Raw genomic sequence first — 20964 nt, forward strand, 5'->3', positions numbered from 1 at the left:
GGAGCTTCCTGTAGCCAATCAGAAGCCGCACTTGGTTTCCGAACATTTTGGAAGTCGAACGGACTTCCAGAATGGATTCCATTCAACTTCCAAGGTACAACTGTAAAGCCAAAATTAAGCACTTTTTAGTCCAATTGATTTAAGTGGGAGAATTAATTCATTTTTCTAAATCTAAGGCATATTGACTCTGAACGTGAAGATAGCACAACAGCTGTCATTGCTAGTTGCAATTAATTACCATATCTTCCATGAATTTTTCTAATGTCTGTCTCTAATTATGATGATGCATTTAAAAAGTAAATACAACAAATGCTTTTAAAACATTTTGTGCAATTTAAGCTGGAAGTCTTACCTTTTATGCCACACATACTGAAATCTCCACCAAAACCTAGAATTGTAAGATTAATTGCCCTACTATACTCCTATTAAGTACTTCAGTCCAGCAACCAAGTAATTTGATTGTCAATTCAACTAGCGGTTGACTACTATTGAATTAATCCCTGTGTTGCAGTGAGCAAAAGTTTCCATATATGACCAGGCACACTCTAAATAAATATGTGACTAGTAATATAGTAACCACCACCTAGCTTTAGAAATGACATATAGAATTGCCCATGCAACTGAAAAGAGTCTCTTAACTTCAAAAGACCATCTCAGAAGACCATCAAAGCAAGGTCTTTATGTGCATGAATGCATAAGAACGAACCTTTACATGTGTACCTGTGCAGATGCAATATTCAGTTCAGTGTTACTGTTTGCAATACTCTTTATGGCTTCACCAGGTATAATTCTACAAACCAGAAATTCAAGCAGCTTAATGAGCATGAAGCCAGCAGTTTTATTAGCTCTGTTCTACCCTCTCTCTCTCTTTTTATGACAATTCCTAAATCAGTTTAGATTTTCACCTTGTTGATGCATCACATCCTTGAGAACACCTGCCTCTTGAGTTGTTAACGAATTATTATTAGGTAAGAGTAAATGCTATGAGGTGCAGTTGCCATAAAATGTTTATGGCAGGGTGCATAAAACTAAAATTTGAATTAATCGCAGGAGCACAGCAGGGGCAATACTGCAGGCGGACTTGGTTCATTTTTGTTTTGTTTTTAAGGCAAGGGGAAAGGAAAATTTGTCCGACAGTAGCAGCAGTCTCTGCTCTGAGCAGCTCAGTTAAAAATTATTAAAGTAAGAATTGTTTATTAAACAATTTTGCAGTCTGACTAGATTATTAGTGTAGGGTAGCAGATAAATCTATGGAGGAAAAGTTTATCTGTGGCTACAAGCCATCAGGCAATGTTTACATCTAAACTTAGTTTATATTTCATCAAATCCATCATTGAGGACTTAACCAGGTTCACTCTCAAATTATAACTGCTGCACTGAAAAATAATGAATGGGGAACACACAACAGAGTGTGTGCTTTACTGTTTTAACAACACACTTTAGTTCTTCATACCTTGGTCTTCAGCATGAAACCTAAAGCAAAGCCCTGTATTACCTTGAACTGGAAAACAGCATTTTGAGAGGCCCATGGCTCTCAGAGCCTGCTTGTGAGCTTCCAATTGGTTGGCCAGAAAACAGGATGCTGGGCTAGATAGTCCTTTTGTCTGACTTAACTGGTCTGTTCTTCTCTGCCAATTATATATTGCTTGACAAGTGGAAAAGAGAAATTAGTACAAACTAATCCTGCTTCATTACTTGACTTTCTTTATCAATGTTAGCAAAGTCACTTTACACAGATGGAGTCCAGAGAGAAAAGTCTTGATAATATTTTACTGAGGAAACTCAGAGAAAACAGTGTATATTTTGAGGAGAAAGGAACAGAGGTTTCATCTTTGTACATAGCAGGGAGACATACAGTGAAACATGCCATAAAAACTCCCTCAGAACTACACAGCCAATCAGACCATGTGCTATCTCACTAAAGACCATGCCACCCTACCTGGTTGCTAAACAACACCTCCACCAACACCCTCTTGGTTAGCTGACTTACTGATAACCCTTGAATTAACCCTTAAATGATGCAGAGAATTGTCTCTCTTGCCTGTTGCACTTTCAACACTCCAGACAAGTATTTGAATCATTTTTATTGTATTTAGTCAAAAAACTGACACTGCTGATGGCAGGAAAGGCTATTAAATATCATACAATGTTATAATTAGAACTATAGAATTAACTCTATAGTTAACAGCCACCTTATTAAACACTTTATATATAGTTTTGCAGCAACTGCAGAAAAAAAGGCCACTCTATGCATGGTATATTCAATGAAAAGTTATAAATAATATCAGGTATATACTGTATGTCAGCCTTTCTCAAACTTGGGTTCCCAAATGTTGTTGAACAAATGTTGTTAAACTACAACTCCCATCAACTCTAGCTACCAGGACTAGTGGTCAAGGGTGATGGAAGTTGCAGTCCAACAACATCTGGGGACCAAGTTTGAGAAAGGCTATTATGTGTAAATGCAGAGAGTAGGACGAACATTTCCTTCTTGGCCCACCATATCATGGGCAAGGATACCCTCCTAAAACATTTGAATACAGAAGGCTCTGTCTCCAGGATCAATAAACACTGGGCAAAGAATCAGCTCATACAAACTTCAGGGAGTTATTGCCTTTCCTCCATGATTACGTTTATTTGCCAAGGATGCCTTATCTAATTGCTTTATGTGGTTCCCTCCCTTGGAGCAGGGAGGGAGCACAATTCCTCATCCCTCAGTGTAAAAAATATTGACCATAGATAAGGTCCTGGAGGACTGCACTGGGGTGGGAGTTAATAGGTACCAGACTAGGCTTCTGCAAGGACACTGTGCATGATTGAATTAACATCAATGCAGGATGGAATGGGAAAACAAAGGAACCAGAGCTTGTAACAATCATACAAATGATATAAATTTATATCCCACCCTTAAAAACAAACAAACAAACAAAAACAAACAAACAAACAAACAAACAAACAGGGCAGCTGACAGAATGGTTGTGTATCTTTCTCTTCTCCTTCCACCCTAGCATATACAACAAGGAAACACAGTTTATATTCCAGATAAACTGATCGCAACTGCACCCTTGCTTCTTCCACGCTCAGTTCCTGTGGTTCATCCTATCCTATTTGTTCTTCTCCCACCCAATTGTTCAAAAGGGCAGAGGGAAAATAGAAGCGTTTGACTTTTTCTAATGATTATTATTTTACAAGAGGAATTAGCATTGTTGAACTTTTAAAACACTTAGCTAGATTCATTAAAATAATCCTTCAGATGAGCTTTAAAGTCCATTGTGTTATCTGTGTGTATATTTTGAAAGAGGCTAAATTACACAGCATGATCTCCAGGGGAAGAATTCTGACTTCAAACAGAGATCCCCGCTCTTGAATATAGATAGATCAGCCAGATGGGCTGGTGCCCAGTCTCACTGATTTGCAGCAGAATCACTGCCAATAAAAGCCTTCGCCTACACACATGCACGCATGTATATGTGCACACACATATCAGCAGCCTCCAAAGTGCTTAGACAGAAACTGATTTAAATGTATTGATTAAATTATGCTTTTAAAAACTGATTTTGCCTAACCTGAAGTTTTGGTTACATCATCACCTGTTAATGTCTATGCAACCAAAAAAATCAGTTGGCTTATCCTCCATGAATTTGTCTTTTAAAGTGGTCCAAGATGGTGGTCGTCACTGGGAATAAGTTCCATGGCTTAACTATGCATTGCATAAAGAAGCACTTTTTTATCTCTCCTGAATCTTCTAATGTTCTGTTTTATTGGATGTCCATGATGTTCCAATGGTCTGGTCTACTTTCTCCATGTCATGTATAATTTTATAAAATTTTATTGTGCCACCTCTTACTTGCTTTTTCTCAACACTAAAAAGACCCAGATGCCAAAGGTAAGAAGTTTGAGAGTGAGGGCTCATCTCCACTTCCACCTTTCCCATGCCTAGAAGCCATGGGTCTGAGCAGTTTCCACTTGTCCCTCCACTTCTTCAAGGCAACCCTTGGGCAGTGACTGGCTCAAGGCCACCCTGTGAGTTTCATGACCAAGCAGAGATATTAACCCTCATTTCCCAGCTCCTAGTCTGACATTCTAACCACTACACCAGACAGACCCTTGTGGAATGGTGAAATGTGCCATTAACCTTTGCCTCAGGCAGCAAAATGTCTCAAGCCAGCCCTGTTGGGTGGGGATGAGGCCAGAGAGCACGGTCTCTGATGGTGAATGTAGAACAATGGTTCCCCAACTCCCCGCCCCCCCCAACCACTTGAAAACTGCTGAGGGACTTTGCAGATCACTTATTTATTTTTCTGCCTCTGCAGCCATTGTAATGTGCTATGCTAGATGCTGAATGGTTTTAATTGCATTTTTATGGCTTATTTTATTTATTATATATTGGATTTTATTGTATTGGATTTTATATATTGAATTTTATTGCATTGCCATTTGAACGCCATAAAATTCATACGCCATAAAATATGATGTAAGAAATAGAAGGAGCGATAAAATACAAGTAAAAATCAATAAGAATATTTAGCGTGATGGATGTGCCATCTCCCGTCTTCAACCACAAATACACCATGGACCAACACAATGAAGCTTGTGGACCACTGGTGGTCCACAGACCACAACATGAGAATCCTTGATGTAGGACTTGGGCAAGTTCACTTGGATAAACTGATAAAGCAGTCCACACAGTGCCAGGACATAGATGGATTGATGCATCCTAGCTTCTGGCAAAGGACTATTCAGTGGGACCATGTGGTGGTGGTGCTTTTTCCTAATAACATCTTGAAGGCTTCAAGTGGAACAGTAAGGATGCATATCTGCAGATGGCTCAACAGTTCAGCTAGTTTTAAAAGTGACCTGAATGCAATGTGTTTTTGTTGTGCTGCTTCTGCTGTTGTTGGGACATCAAATAAAGAGGGAGAGGTCCTCTTCTCTGGCTCTAGCACCAACTGCTTATAGTTAGAACAACCCTGCTATGACAGTGTAAGATTATAATGTGTCTATCCAGTAAATACTGGAAGGATTCCCTGATTCTCACAATAATCATTCTATTAATCCAAGCATGCCCAGGTTTTAGAAGGCGCATATCAGCTTGTCTCAGGTAACTTTGCCTAAGGCAGCTGTGCAAAGTACTTAAGCAAATTAATTGTCTCTTAACCATTATTTTTCACTCATAACGGGAAGCAAGAAAGCCCAGGCCAGAGACTGCATAACCACCAACTCCTGAAGGGACCATCCACAGCCTGAGATAAGGGTTAGGGCAGCCCCACACTCACCTTCCCAGGTGCTCCTCAAGACCTGTGGGTCCTGAGGAAAGACAATAAGAAGGGGCTAAGCTCTACTGCGGAGCTTCTCCAAGTACCATGTTTAGCAAAACCACATTGCATGTGCACAAAGGACAGGGCCTTTGAAGTTGTGGCGCCCTGACTCTGAAATCCTTTCCCCAATGACGCACACCTGACACCGACATTACAGTTTTTGGGGCCTCAGCTCAAGATCACCATATTCCCCCAGACATTTAAGATGGCTTTTGAGTTGGCATTTACCCTTATTTTAGCTGTAGATTTCCAGTTTGCCTCCTATTCCTTGCCTTTATCTCTCTTCTCTCTCTCTCTCTCTCTCTCTGTATATATATATATATATATATATATATATATATATATATAATGTATTTATGGGTTGCTCCACTTGGGAATCATTGGTAAGAAGGGCAGTTCAACCAATGGAGTTTTTTGCTTGCTGGTGCCGCAGACTTTGTTTCCATCTTCTTGCATGTGCATTTTTTCCATTCGTACTGCGCCTTATCATTCCTATTCGGTTGCTGTCCCCATCTATATCGGTGTTCTACCTGGATTTGTGAGCTCTTTTGTTTGGGTGGGGAAATACGGGGGGGGCCTGTTCCATGGAAAAGAAAGTCTTTTGAGGAATGAGCAAACCGTGGACCCCACCCCACCTCCACCCCACCGGCCCCCCGTCCCTCTTTCCCGCCTCGTGGTGCCCTCGCGTGCTGCCAACTCCTCGGGAGGCGAGCCTCTGCCTCGCTGCTGTGCGCGCCCTGGAGGGCTTGACTAATGCTGGCTGTTGTGCTCCGCTGGGCCGCGGGGGAAGGTGATGATGAAGAGGATGATGGCGAGGACGTTCAATGCGCCGCCGCAGCTCCCTGAGGGGCAGCCTGAATGGCCCCTCCGCTCACCAGCTGACAGCGCGTGCTCCCCTCCAGACACCCGGCCTCGGCGGCCAAGAGACGCCGCCAGCCAGCCAGCCAGCCCTGCAAACCCGCGCGCGACCAGGCAGGCAGGCGCGCGCGCTCGCCTTCCTCTTCCCCCTCGCTCCCCTTGTCATCTGGGCAGCCCTAATTAAGAAGCGCTCGCGAAGTGGCGACCCTCCCGCTTCTTCGCTTGTTCCCCTTCTGCTTAACCCTTTCCTTTCACCATCCCTCCAGACCCCCTTGCATGGGGAAGGGAGCCAAGGACGCCGAAGACGAGCCTTAGTTACAGGTGGAGAACATTTCTCGAGGGCTGCTGCCAACCGACTGAAAACTTGGATGAAGAAAAGAAAAGCGAGTCCGCTGCGAGGCTTTTGCGCAGCCCCAATCCTATATGTATGTTTAAACCGGCATGAAGTCCCACGTGGTGTTCACAGGAGCAGGGGCTATGAGGATTGTGCATTACGATCCGGAATATAACTTCTTCCTTATCCACATTTCTTGAGATCTTACTCTCCATTCCATTTCATTCATACACTTCATTCATATATTTATATTTATTTATATTTAAATTCATATTTATGGAATGATAAGGAAGAAGCTTATTTAAGCAACTGAGGAAATGATCCACGTCTGCAAACCGCAGAAACCTACCAACCAACCAAAAACCACACCGTTGTTTGCTGAGCGGAGCCGGACGGCCATTTTACTACATATGAAAGTTACAGTGGTTTAAAATGTGTTCTTGTTAGAGCTGTAAGGATAGACTAGGTGGCTAACCCATGGCCGGTCAGATGTTGTTGAACTCCAGTTCCCACCATCTCAGACCATTGACTAGGCTGACAGGGGCTGATGGGAGTTGGAGTTCAACAACATCTGGGGTGCCCATCTCCGCTCTAATGGGTGTTTCACCCAGCTAATTAGCTGCTGTTACTCTTTTTTAAAAAGGTAGTTAATGGTAGTTAAAGATCCCCATTAATTAGGTCGATAGCAAGAGTGAGGCTGCGACCTTTTACACGGTAGCAAGCCCCAATGAAAACAACGAGAGTTAATGAATAGCTTTAAATATGCTTAGGCTCCTGCTTGCAGTCAATGGGTAGTAAGTCCCATTGAATCTAATGCATTTACGCCCCAAGAAGCGTGGAGAGGATTGCAAAACAGGTGGCAAAGCGACACCTGAAGGCTGGCTTTCTGGCGCTCTGCGCTTTGATGCAAATACGTGCCTGAACTTATTACTCCCAAGGAGGGCTGGCAAGAGCCCTAAAGCCTGATCTGCTGCATGTTTTCTCAGAAGTGTTTAGTGGGGCTTAGGAGGAAAGCTGGATTGACGTCAGACTGCCTTTTGAGGCTACATGCGGTAGATCAACCAACTAGATAGTAGTGGTTTGCACACTTACCAGGGAGTAGTGATGTATAGAAGTGAGAGCTGGACCATAAAGAAGGCTTATCGCTGAAGAATTGATGTTTTTGAATTATGGTGCTGGAGGAGACTCTTGAGAGTCCCATGGACTGCAAGAAGATCAAACCTATCCATTCTGAAGGAGATCAGCCCTGAGTGCTCACTGGAAGGACAGATCCTGAAGCTGAGGCTCCAATACTTTGGCTACCTCATGAGAAGAGAAGACTCCCTGGAAAAGACCCTGATGCTGGGAAAGACTGAGGGCACAAAGGAGAAGGGGACGACAGAGGACGAGATGGTTGGAGAGTGTTCTCGAAGCTACCAACATGAGTTTGACCAAACTGCGGGAGGCAGTGGAAGACAGGAGTGCCTGGCGTGCTCTGGTGCATGGGGTCACGAAGAGCCGGACACGACTAAACAACAACAAGCGCCTTTAAGTCAGTGGAAGCTATTCCTGGGCAGTCGCGCACAGATTCAGTCTCTGCGTTTCCAGCGGCCTCACTGGGGATGGAGTTGGTGGGATGGTGAGATTTGTAGTCCAACAACTTCCTGAGAGCCGCAGGGTTCCCCATTCCATTAGTTTTAAGTGCTACTTCATAATATGTTCAGCCAGCCCTGCTGTGTTTGGGGCCCCACGTGCTCATTCTGCGGAATGGAACCCTAGACCTCGTATTCAGTAGACCTTTAAAGTACATTCCAAGCACATCCCTCCTGCAAATAATTATGGGAAGTGTAGTTTACCCCTCACAGACCTTCAGTGCCCAATACCCTTAGCAAACTACAGTACCCAGAATTCTTGGGAGGGAGGGGGAAGAATGTACTTCGAATGTGCATTAAACAACCGTCTTGCTTGAAAATGAATAGGCTCAATGTTAAAAACCACTTCCAAAACATTTCTGCTTTAGTTAGAATACATTTTGGTTCGTATTTCTTAATATTTGAGCAGCTTGGAGTACCGTGAAGCGAACTCTTCCACACATAGGAGCCAACTGCTAGTGTCCGAGGGCCCTTCAACCCCACCCCAATAAAGTATTTGAGGGGGCAGACCCTCCCCCCAACAAAGTTGATGGGCATTACCATTCAAATGGTGTGTGCGGCCGTGTCTTGTGATCGATTATGTGGGGCGGGGCTGATCTGTCCCCCCACAAAAATATTCATTCAACTTAGCACCCCTGCCAGCATATAAATCACCCTGTTTAAATTAACCTTTCGGATTACCGGCTAGATTTCTAAAACAAAACAAAAAAAACAAACCAGCGTAGTTGTGTCAACTCAGATCTGAGACCCACTGAGATCAATTGGGCTTTCTATTAGGTGACTGTGTATCGGATTGCCGTGTTAATGGATAGAATATAAACGCTGGAAAATTCCACCAGGGAGTCCTACCTTTTAAGTTAAACCTTCCCCGCCCACTAAGATCATAAACTTCCCTCTCGGCTAGTACAAACCACAGAAACGTGCTCCGATCGATAAACCCACCCTGGGTTTCACGCCAATACAAAGCTTCCCCCAACTCATTTCACACTCCGATGCGTAAGTTCCGCTCGGCCAAGTGTTAACACCCCCCGCCCCCCAACACGCTCTGCCTCATCGATTGAAAAGTGAGACACCACTTTAAAAACGAAAAAGGAATCCATCCTTTAGGTGCCGTTGCGGTCCGCAGTGAGAGAAGGCGCACACAAGCACTCTGAATGAGTGGCGAAGTTTGGGGGCCGCAAGTCTACGCACCCTTATGTAGGAGTAAGCTCCGTCGAACTCCTTGGGAAATATTTATGGGTAGTCAAGTATAAGACTGCACTGTTCGCGTCAATCTGGAATCCCCGATCCTATATGCACGCTTACTCGTGTAAGTGGAAGGAGGGAAAGTACCACCTGTGATGTCACAGTAGTTGGGATAGTGTTGTCTCTCGGGGCGCCATTGGCCCATTCTCTGCATATCGGATGGATGCGCTTTTCTCAGAGAGTCATCCACCAAATAGGTTAAGCAGAGGAAGAGGGAGATCATGGGAGGTTAAGGGTTAAGCTGTCGCTCTTATTTGGGGGGGGGGGTCGTCATTTCATGATGACCAAGCAATGTCACTAAAGTAACGAGCAAGCCTTTGAGTCACCCGGAACTCTTAATCAGGCAAGCGGGGTGGAGTGGGGAGAACCTAGGAACGTACGAAGAGCCTGGTGGATCAGGGCAATGGTCCAGCAAGTCCAGCATCTGGTTCTCACAGTGGCCACCCAGTTGCTCTCAAACAGGATCCGGAGCACAATAGCGCTCTTCCTTCCTGTGGTTTCCAGCAACTGGTATTCAGAAACATGGCTGCCTCTCTGACCCCGGAGCATGACCACCGTGGCTCGTAACCGTGGCTAGCAGCCTCACCCTCCATGAAATTTCCCAATCCTCCTTGAAAGTCATCTAAGTTGCTGGTCATCTCTGCATCTTGTGGCAGCGAGTTCCACATGCGATGCGTGAGGAGGTACTTTTTTTCATCATGCAACGTTCAGCTGCATCAGATCACGTGCCTGAGTTCGGGGAGAGGGAGGGGAAACTGTCTCCATCCGCTTTCTCCGTGACGTGTAGAATTTGATACACTTCTATCCAGGCACTTCTCACTCGGCTTTTCTCTGAACCAAACAAGCCTTAGAGGGGTTCGCTTTCCAAGCAAGTGTGCAGCGTCATAAAGACCATAAGAAACTGACTTATACCGAGTCCGACCATTAGGCCACCTAGCCAGCGTTGTCTGCACTGACTGGCAGAGGCTCTCCAGGCAAAGGGTCTTTCCCAATGCTGCCTATAGGCATGGGCGTGGCCAGGTGTGGAGGCAGCTGCCCCCCCATCGAGTAAATAAATAAAATACTTAACTAACTGACCAACTGCATCACAGATATTTCGGTTCTCCCGCCCCCATAAAACCTGCCCCCACTACAATAAATCCTGGCTACGCTCATGCCTGTAGGTGCCTAGAATCGAACCTATGATTTTCCGCATGCGAAGCACATGCCCGACCATTGAGCTATTTGGTCCTTCCCTCGAGGAAGCCTTTTCTAATTTCAAGCCCCAAAACTAATCCAAACCAAAACCCAGCAAAACCTTCAATATCCCGTGCGTAATTTACTGGAGAGCCTAACTGAGCTCGGCGAGACTTCTGAGTATTTTGGCATTAAGTTTCAAATCAAAAAGAATAGAAATGCAATGATTTCGGACTGCGCTTAAAGTTTTGGTTTTATTATTAATATTTGTATTTGTATTAATATCGCCATAATCTTTAAGCACACCGACGCTGCAGTTTCTTACTTGGGAGTAAATTGCATCTAAAAAGAATGGGACTTCTTTTGAGAAAACACGACCAGGACTGTAAATCCCACTGACGACTCCGGAGAGGAGAGCGAAACGCGCGCTCTGTCTCCCCACCTACGGAGGAGAACTTCGCCCGCATCGCGGCGCGGTAACTTTCTTTCTAAAGCTCTCCGCCCCCGCCCCGGCGGGGTCCTTGGAGGCGCTTCCCAACCCCAAACCCCATTGATTTCCAAGGAGCTGCTTCCCAGCTGATGTATTTGGGAGGAGGTGCCAATGACTTATTAAAGCCACACCGTGCCCTCGCCTTTGTTTCGCTCCGAGGCGCTATTAAGCATGCTTGGCGCGGGCGCATAACTGATTCCTTTGCGCCCAGTCTCTTGGATACTTGGGGGCTGACTTGGGAAGGTAGAAGCTAATTGCTAATAATGGAGAGAAAGGAACCAGCCAGCATCGCGGGAGTGGCCCGGCATATGGCGAATGAACGGCCTCCAACGCTCAATATTCACGTTTCCAAAATATTAATGAGATTAGAGCAACCTGCAGCTACGCGCTACAGCTTGTAAATGGGGGAACAAGCGGGGGGCAGGGGGAGGAGAGGGGGGTGACAAAGGGTTGTTATGCAAAGGCCGGAACAGAACCTCAGAGTGGAAAATGTGTGTTGGTTTTCCCTTACACCCAGTGCCCGTTTAAAGATATAATTAAGAGAATTAAATGTAATGAACTCCCCCGCTCCCGCAACCAGGGAGCGATGCATCTTTGCAACAATTCCGTGAGGTCCGTAAGGCTGACAGGTTCCAAGTAACTCAGCGAGCCTGACGTGCGTGCTCTTCAGCTAAGCCTTTACTCAGAGTAGACCCATTGAAAGTAACAGACATGACTAAGCTAGGGTCATTCTTATATATGGGCAGGGTTTGCTATGAGAAAGACCTCGTTGACGACCAGCCGATATGATCCTAGATCCTGCGATCCTAAATTATGATCCTAGCCTCATAACTTTATTTTGTTATTTCTTTATTTATTCCACTTATATCCCACTCCCCCACCCCGCCCTCCATGGAGGTCAAGATAACCTATATGGTTCTCCCCTTCCTTATTTACACCCCACGAGAGGCAGTCACTCACTGGCCGGGGTCACCTTCATGGCTGAGTGGGAATTTGCAGCCAGGTCTCCCAGATGCTAGTCCAATGCTCTAACCACTGCACCACACTCAGTTCGCGAGTATTTGTTCAGTGCTGTCGAGCGCAAACTGAGTAGCGGGTTGGGAACCAGGACAAAGACCTTTCCGAGTCCAAGCTTAAAATGCTCTTGCTCCAATGGAAGCAAAGCCCCTTTTAAGGACCTTGCGCCTTTATCCTTGCAATCCTGAGGGCTTCTACCCTTATTAAAAAAAAATTAAAACCCCCGTAAAGCTTACTTCGGGAAAAGTATGCATTGGGCTTGTTTGGGGTGGGGTGGGGTATTTGTTTGTTTGCTTGTTTTAAACCTAACCTTCCTCCTGAGACAAAAATCACTGGGAATCACAATATTTAAAAAATGCAGATCTATCCAAGCTACATGACTGGGTTTACCGGACTGCCAGACTTAAAGCAGGGGCCATTTCAGTACAGCTAAGGCTGCGATCCTAGACACACTTGACGTGTCAGTAAAACCAACGAGATAAAACGGAGCTTTCCACTGAGTCAATATGAACTTTCTAGTGAAGGATTTGTGTGCTTAAGGCTCTCATTGAAATAAACGTGAGTTAGAATGATTTAATTGATATTAGGGTCATCTGTCTCCCTCATTCCCAACGCTAGAGGATGCTTGGGAAAGTTCCAAGTGAGATCCACTTTTGGATTTTGTTGCTTTTAAAAGCACCGCTATAGATTTCAATGGGCTTACAGAGCCCGATCCTATGGACGTCTACTCAGAAACAAGTCCTACTGAGTCCAAAGGGATTTGCATCCTGAGCCTATGCCTGTCTACTCAGAAGCAAGTCCTATTGAGAGTAACTGAGTTCAAAGATATTTGCAGCCCGATCCTAGGCATGTTCACTCAGAAGTAAATTCTAAGGAATTGACAGTCCGATCCCAGGCATGCTTACTCAAAAGTAAATTCAAAGGGATTTGCAGCCCGATCGTACCTATACAAGGCTTACTCAGAAGTAAGTCCCGTCCCCCGGGTTCCATGACATGCACACCCGCTGCCAAGCGTGCCTAGGATCTCAGCCTGTGTTTAGACTCGGTGCAGCAGGTGTTTTGTCCGGGAGGCAAGCCCAGCCGGGCGACCTGGCGATCCTCGCTGAACTTTTCACCTTGCCCAGGGACTGTGTCACCCGCTCCGTCAACAACCCCCGGGAGCTGCCGGGCGATAGTGGCTTGCCGCTCACCGGCAGCAGCTCCGGGGTTCCAAGTAACCCGAAGATGGCCGATGTTTATCTCGGCCCCGGCGAAGGCGGCCGCGCGAAAGGTTATCAAGGGGGCAGGTGCTTTGTTACGCGGCGGGAAAGTGACACTCTCACCTGCTCGCTTCCTGCGCGGGCTGCCGCGGCCGCCTATCAGGACCAGGAGCCACGAGGCGAGCCCCCCAGGAGCTGCTCCGCTCCTTGTCCAGAGCTGCCGGCTCCCGGGTGGGGGGGGAGGCAGGAGAAACGAGCAGCCCGAGAAAGGAGAGACTGGCAGGCAGGCAGGCAGGCGAGGGAAGTGGACGGGAGGTACTGCGCAAAAGCTGCTGTCCTCTCCAGCGGGACTTCCTTCCGAGTACACCTGCGCTAGGGATTTGCGCTGAATCTCCTGCGGAAAACTCACGTGAGATTGGAGAGACCCGAATCTCTCCAAACCGAATCTGAGCAGAACAATATTCACCACGCATGTGATTCCTAGCAACTGGCGTTCAGAGATATACTGCCTCAGACAGTGGAGATAGAATATACATTTTCTCTACCCACTTTCTATGCCATGCGTAATTTTGTGCGCCTCTATCATGTCGCCTCTTACTCCTCTTCTTAAAGGAGAGCCTCTCCACCCCCTTTATCGCTCGGGTTGCCCTTTTCTGAACCTTTTGCAACAATAGCCTTTTTGAGTTGAGGCGACCAGAACTCTATAAGAGTATTCCAAGTTACAAGGGGCAAGTTGGGAGAGAAAAAGGGCTCTTGCCTTCATAGCCTGCTTGTGCGCTCCTTGGAAGCTTTTATTAGACCGCTGTTGGAAGAAGAGGGTTGGATAAATGCCCCCGCCCCCCCCCGCCCGCAGCTGTCATCCAGCAAGTCTCTCCTGTTGAGAAATTATACACCACCTTACTCAAGAATAAAGTCCAGTTTCAGAATAAAAACATTCATGGAAACAATATAAATATACCCCTGGCTTAAAACAACAACAACATTTGCCCCTCGTGGGATTGTAATGGGTATCGGTGGAGAATGGGATCCCACAAACTACTGAAGGGGAAGTATTTTAGGGTACCTAGATGCTGAATTGGTTTAAGATAAATGCTCCATCGCTACTGGCGGCCCCTGAACCACTTCCTTGAGATTATTGCTAGATTCATGTCGGTAAGGAAAGTATGAAGTGTCTAGTACCAGGGTACGAAATGCTCCTAATAATATTTAACGTTTGTGTAGCGCTTTTAAACGTTCCAAGCGCTTCGCGAGCATGATCGAGTTGCAATTATTACCACAACCCCGCAAGTATTATCACCACCACCATTTCCCATTGCAGCTGAGAGAAAGTGGTTTGCCTCTAGTCACCCAGTGACATAAGGGCAAAGGGACATCCCTTCGTGTGTGAGAGGCTATAAAACGACGTGTTATATAACGTGTTCTTAAGCGCTTACGTCCTTCTCTGTCCTGGAATTACTTCCCTGTTTGCAGTTACGCAGAGTGCAGGAGGCTGTACTTTGCACACCCTCAGAGGCGCTCCTGCCTTAATAATTATTTCGAATGCTTCAGAACTGAAGTTCTGGCGCTGGAATCTGGTTAAGAGGCTTAGCCTTGCTTTGTGAGGCTCACGTTAAGCCTTCCCACAGCAGTCTCGACTAAGCGGGATCGGGCAACTAGTAAAGTTCTGGGGTGACCACGCTGCACCTCTGTTGGCTTAAGGCTTCCCAAAGAATCTCTTTTCAGTAACAAATTCGGAAGTTTAGGTTGAGGCTAGCTAGACAGGGAGCTGCATTGTCAAGTCCTCTTCCATAGCGTAGCCGGAAGAGTTAAGTCCAATCAGGTCTTGGAAAAATGTTCGCTCGAAGGGTATAGCCCGGGCTATATCTAAAGTTTAAATTACTTTGCTCCGGATTCCGGAGTTCAGCATACCTTCCTATCGGGACATAAGACGCTCAACGTGTTTATAGTTCGGGGCGTTCAATTTATTTTGCGATTCATATTTCGATAAATGTGGGAAGCAGGGCAGAGAGAACCAGCCAGGTATAGTTGCTTTGATCTTACTGGAGCGGAGGAAAGGCTAGCTATGAATGTAACAAGAACCAGTCATCTGCCATAATAAGCGCAGTTCGAATCCAAGTATTTCCCTCCCCTTCCCGAGCAAATGCATTCCCGTCTCCAAACATAACCCCAGTTGTCCGAAAAACTTTTTTCTTGGAAGTAAAGGAGCGAGCTCCCGTCTGCACGGTCATCAGCTGGTAAGTCGTCTATTGGAAAAGGTTCACGCGTTCTGCTGAGGCTCAGTGACTGATGAAACCAAGTGTTGAACAGGCCAATGAATCAGCCCAGTGGAATTTGTTTCCAAGCAAGTAAGGCTTCAATTCTACATCTACCTACTTGGGAACTCAGGGGGAACTTATGAGTATATGTGCATAGGACTCAGCTGTGCATAAATTGCTTACACTGCATATACCTAACTCTACTAGGTTAAAGTAAAAGAGCATCGTGAGAGTCAGCGAGGGCGAAACCAGTGGGATATAGAGGATTAATATGACTGGGGCTAAGGTCATCACCGGTTTGAACGCGACTGCTCCCGTTCAGCAGGTGCGTGAATTGTGAAGTAGTGATGTCATAGAACAATAGGGTTGCAAAACGGAGCTTCTCAATTTAATGAACTTTCACCTAGCAAGCAGGCCATTGGTCTGTCTAGCTCGATATTGTAGCTCAATATTGTCTGCACTAACCGGCAGCGGCTCTCAAACAGGGGGCATTCCCACCTTACCGGAAGATGCCAAGAGCTGAACCTAGGACAAAGTATGTGATCTGAAACTAATATATTACCCTTTCTCGATTACTCTGTAATGGACAATGTGATGGCATTTCTGGAGTAGAGGGTGTGAGAAACCCCTTAATAAACGTGTTCCTGGAATGTCTGTATTTCAGACGGAGGCATTTGCGAGGAATTGCGCTGACCTCGTATTATCATTACTTATTATTAATAGCGAACCATCGGTGCAGGCGCGCTTTATCATTTGACAAACGGAGGGATCCTGCGGAGGGGCAAATCATTCCCTGAAGCAAGAGACTTACCCCCACGTTATACCGTTCCAGTCATGATTCCTGTAAAGACGCACCTCAACAAAAGTTGTTGCCTTTAAAACTTTTTTTATTTGTTCTTTCTCTCTCAAAAAAAAGTTACATAAACAATGGCAGCGGAATTTGTTAAAAAATAAACGGATCGTGTAAAAAGTCGTTTGGTTTAAAAAAAGATAAAACAGAACCAGTAGCAAACATCCAGTAATAAATAAACAACCTGTCGCTAAAACATCACAAAAGCAAATGAAATGGACATAAATGTTTGACACGACAAACAAAAATGGTAGTTTCCCGCGTTCCCTTCCCCCCACCCCATGCTGTTTGCAAATGAGTTTAATAATGACGATTAGAGACATGGCTGAGTTCGACATTGGTATATTAATCCAATTGGCAGTGAGTCGCTTTTCTTTTGGAGCCGCGTCTCTCAGTCTCCACTCCCGGCGGCTTATAAAGTGCTTGCGCCAAATCCCACCTACAGAAGACGCCAACATTCGGTTTGGATGAACGTTGAGGAAAAGCTAAGCAGGATACAAACAAAAAACCGCTCCCCCTATTTACAGCCCGGGAAGAAAGGGATACCCACGAACGCTGCCCTCTCCACCGGTCCTCCTCGTTTGCGCTCAGAATTTGTACAGCGACTCTGTATTCGGGATGCTTTGCAAGCGGCCAGGTTGCAAGGAAAGGCACTTGCCTTTTCGCTAGCAAAAGCCAAACACCCCTTGGGCTGACGGGGACACCGGGGCGGATGGCTAGAAGGCAGGTCCGCCTAGGGACCCCTCGCTCCGGAGGAATTGATCCTAAGCGAACTCTATTGGAAGGAAGGCTGCAGTCATGAGCGCCCAAGAGCCCCACTGAACACGCTGGGGGACTGCTTATGTAACTAAGCGCGGAAGTAGATTGATTTACATCAAGGGGGATTCCTTGCAAGTACATGTAGCGAGGACAAAACAGCCCTGCGTTTGGGAAGGCGGAGGAGCGCACACCAAGTCGGTGGGCCCAAAAGAACCGACAACCAAACTCAGACCACTAGTATAATCACAATCTTCAGGCTCCCCAGGGAAGCTTGTGGGACGGATGCAGCGAGGACTACAACCTCGAAACTCTGCCCAATTCTATCAGCTGAAGTCACTTCAAAGCGAAAGGCTAATTTGCCGTCTAGTTCAGATGAAGGGTTGCAATGAAACTGAATGGAGCCTTGTTGATTGTTGTTGAGTCACAAGCACACTTCGTAGCAGTATTAAAAAGAACAATTAACATGTACTTCCGAGCAATTGTGCTTAGAATGAAGCTGAATGAGATCTATATCCAAACGTCAAAGGACAGAGTTCTCGCAGCTCCGACCCTAAATGCATTTACCTGGGATTGTTCAGTTGATCTCAGTTAATATACTTCCACGAAACGATGGTTAGGCTTTCAAATGGGACAGCTCATTCCTCTGCATTACTACTGAGAAATAAGCCCCGCTGAGCTCATTTTGGGTTACTCTCAGGCAAGTTGCTGTAACTGTAATGTCTACTTGGAAGTAAGCGTCGTTGAGGTCAACGAGCTTTACTTCCAGGTACAGTGGTACCTCGGGTTAAGAACTTAATTCGTTCTGGAGGTCCGTTCTTAACCTGAAACTGTTCTTAACCTGAGGTACCACTTTAAGCTAATGGGGCCTCCCGCTGCCACCGCGCGATTTCTGTTCTCCTGAAGCAAAGTTCTTAACCCGAGGTACTATTTCTGGGTGACGTGAATATCATCTGGAGACCGAAACTTACTAGGGAGCGATCACAAGTGAACGCTTTGGAGTTTACATCCGAGGAACCCTGAGGAGCTGTCCCAAAAAGCAGTGCTTAATTTAGGAAGGGTACAGTCCATTGTCCCAGAATCTGTAATCCGGAATCTGTTTTACTCTCTCTGGTGAAGTATATGCAACTGATTCCAGCAGGGAAGGGGAAGCCAAATTTTAAAACTAGAAAAACAAACCAGGTTACATTCAGTCGGCTTCTAGAAAATTGCTTAAAAGCTAAGATTCGAAGCACAGTTGCTTGGAAGAAAGCCCCCTTTGCTTGCTTGCGAGAACAGCAACCACAGTGCTTTACGAATAGAGTTCAAGAGAAATCATGGTTCAAAAGCTTTCCCTACCGTTCTAGACCTGCGCAGGGTAAATGGCTACTTCTAGAAAGAGAAGTTAAGGAGAGTTCCCCCCGCAGGTTTCCAAAGCTTTCTAAGGCTGGCGAGGTGAGTCCATCAGAGCCTGCGACACGCGTCTGTTTGCCCCCACATGCCCAGGATCCTGCCCTGTTCACGCCAGCAACGTCTTTCACAAGCAGTCTGACGAGCAGTCCTCCCCCCGCATCCCCGGTCAGCCTCAGGGTCGGCTTGACTGGCAGCCGCCGATCTCACCTATCCCTCCCTGCCCGACTGACGCGCGCCTAGCTGGCCTCGTCAGAGTCACTGTAATGGGATCGGGGCGAGAACTCCCCATCGCTGCGATGGGCCGGCGGCGAGGGTTTCCTCCGCTCCTGCTGGGGCTGGCCCGACGGCGGCAGGAGCTGCGCCGGCGAGGGGGCTTTCTGCCCCAACTCCGTGAACGAGGGGAAATGCAGCGGGTCCAGTTGCACCGAGAAGCCTCCTCCTCCTGCCCCGCCCCCAGCCGGCTGCTCTTGGGGAAAACGCGTCCGGCAGTGTCCCGAGGCCTGGGACCTTGGCTGTTGCTGCAGAGCGCCCCCTACAGGCGGGGTGCAGGGCGCGCGCTCGTAAGTCTGGCTGGCGGGGGCGCCGTCGGCTGGAGGTGGGCTGTGTAGCAGCTCGGCCAGCGCGCTGATGTAGATCTGCGCCATCTGCAGCGTCTCGTACTTGGAGAGCTTCTTGTCGTTGTTGAAGGAGGGGATGACATTGCGCAGCTGGTCGAAGGCGTGGTTCAGCCCGTGCATCCGCCGCCGCTCGCGGGCGTTGGCCGCCAGGCGCCTCTGCTTCTGCACGCCGCTCACCTGAGGGCCTTGGCGGAGCAGACCCCCGCCGCCGACGGGGCAGGGCGCGCGGGGCCGCGTCGCCTGCGCGTCGCTAGGGGTGCCGCCTGCCTGGTGGTGGTGATGGTGGCGGCGATGGTGCTCCTGCAGCGCGCACAGCTTCCCCGACCCGCCGCTCCGGCTCCGGCTGCCGCCGCCCAAGTGCTCGGTCGCGCCTGCCTCCAAGAGCTCCTCGTCGTCCTCGTCGTCGTCCTCCTCGTCTTCTTCCTCATCGTCCCCCTCAGCTGCTCCTGAGAGCAGGTACCTGGGCGACGAGGTGACCCGGCCTGGGCAGCAGATGCCCAGCCAGGCTGAGGAGAAGCCGCGACTTGCCGCCGTCGCCTCCTGTCCCAGCAGAAGGCTGTCTTCCAACGGCTGCTGCTGGGAGCCCAAATCCCTGCCGCCTTCGCCCCACTCGCTGGGCGCAGCCACGGCGCGCAGGTGGCTCATAGCGTCTGCGATGGTTACCTCAGCGCGAGAAGTCGCCGCCGTCTGACCTTTTCGCTCTCCCCCTCAGCCCGGGACGAGCAGCAAGTACTTCAGGAGCCCTGTCTAACCCTGCGACGCGCGCTCATACATAAGGGAGGAGGGAGGAAAATAATAATAGTAATAATAAAGCACACATATACAGACACACGGCCCGCCAACAACTAGGCTTCTCCGGTTGCGGAGGGCGCTGCGCCCCCTTTAAAAAGCGGCACGCGCCGGGGTCCCCCACCCTCTCCACCTCCTCCTTCCCCGCACACACCCCTCCTCGGCGCCCCACCCTCCACCTCCCGCCCTCCTCGCGCCAGTCGCGTGTCGGCTCAGCCATTGGAGCGCGCGGGGCCTTGTCGCGTGCGGGCAGCCAATGGGCTAAAGCGTGAAGGTTGGGTGTTTGGGCTTTCTTTCTGTCTTTCTTTCTTTTGGCCAGCGCCGGGATAGAAGGCGCGGGCAAGGGAGCAGGAGGAGGAGGACGGAGAGACAGAAGGAAACAAAAAGTTGATATACAAAGGATGGAATACCTGAGTGTCTCTAAGTAACAGTTGCTGTCCCGCCAACAATAAGGCGCGCGTTTTTATAGCAGGCAGGGTATCGCTGGTGCGTGCGTGTGAGGGAGAAACTGAGGGAATGGCTGAGCAGGAGTTACATATACCTGCAGTCACGCGGCACCCCGGGAGTGTGTGTGAGGTAAAAGTGTGCCAACTTGTGAGGAAGGGAAGGCAAGCGGGAGGGCGCGTGCCTAGAAAGGGGTCCGTGCGAGCGCAGATTTCTTGGGTCGCCTAAACTGGCTGGGACGTGGTTTTTGGACGCCTGCTGGGGACCCTGGACCTCAGAGCTCTCTGAAACTAAGAGCTGCGTTTGGTTTTGCAACGCCATTGAAGCGGCGCTTCTCCGATTGCCTTCAAGGGAAGAAGGGGGGAATACCCCTCGAAACCCCCTTCAAAGGCATTGGAATTGCAGTCAAGAAAGGTGGGCGAGTCACGTTCAACTCGAGACGCCCTTTCTTTGAGAGGATTTACACCCCAAAGTCATGGGTAGATCCTGTTGGGTTTTTTCTTTTGGCGCCGGATTGGTCCAGCCTCTGAAGGTGTGAGGAAAAACTTCCTCGCAAGCGCAGAGTCGGCTTTGCCAGAAAGAAGCCTGCGGCT

The 20964-nt window shown here is 47.9% G+C and overlaps 2 protein-coding genes across 2 annotated transcripts in view; both read right to left on the bottom strand.

Moving 5' to 3' along the window:
- Nucleotides 1–20964, bottom strand: part of SMARCAD1 (SNF2 related chromatin remodeling ATPase with DExD box 1) — a 390786-nt gene that overhangs the window by 122629 nt on the left and 247193 nt on the right. The gene's annotated exons all lie outside the window — the stretch shown is intronic.
- ATOH1 (atonal bHLH transcription factor 1) lies at nucleotides 16399–19826 on the bottom strand. Its single transcript, XM_081021070.1, has one exon. The coding sequence runs from the start codon at nucleotides 19781–19783 to the stop codon at nucleotides 18758–18760; it is 1026 nt and encodes a 341-aa protein (XP_080877196.1). The 5' UTR covers nucleotides 19784–19826; the 3' UTR covers nucleotides 16399–18757.

Source organism: Podarcis pityusensis (genome assembly GCF_964106645.2).
Source record: "Podarcis pityusensis genome assembly, chromosome: 9".
Taxonomy (NCBI): domain Eukaryota; kingdom Metazoa; phylum Chordata; class Lepidosauria; order Squamata; family Lacertidae; genus Podarcis; species Podarcis pityusensis.

Excerpts from the sequence above, each read along its gene's own strand:
- ATOH1 (XM_081021070.1), bottom strand. The coding sequence starts at position 19,783 with ATGAGCCACCTGCGCGCCGTGGCTGCGCCCAGCGAGTGGGGCGAAGGC.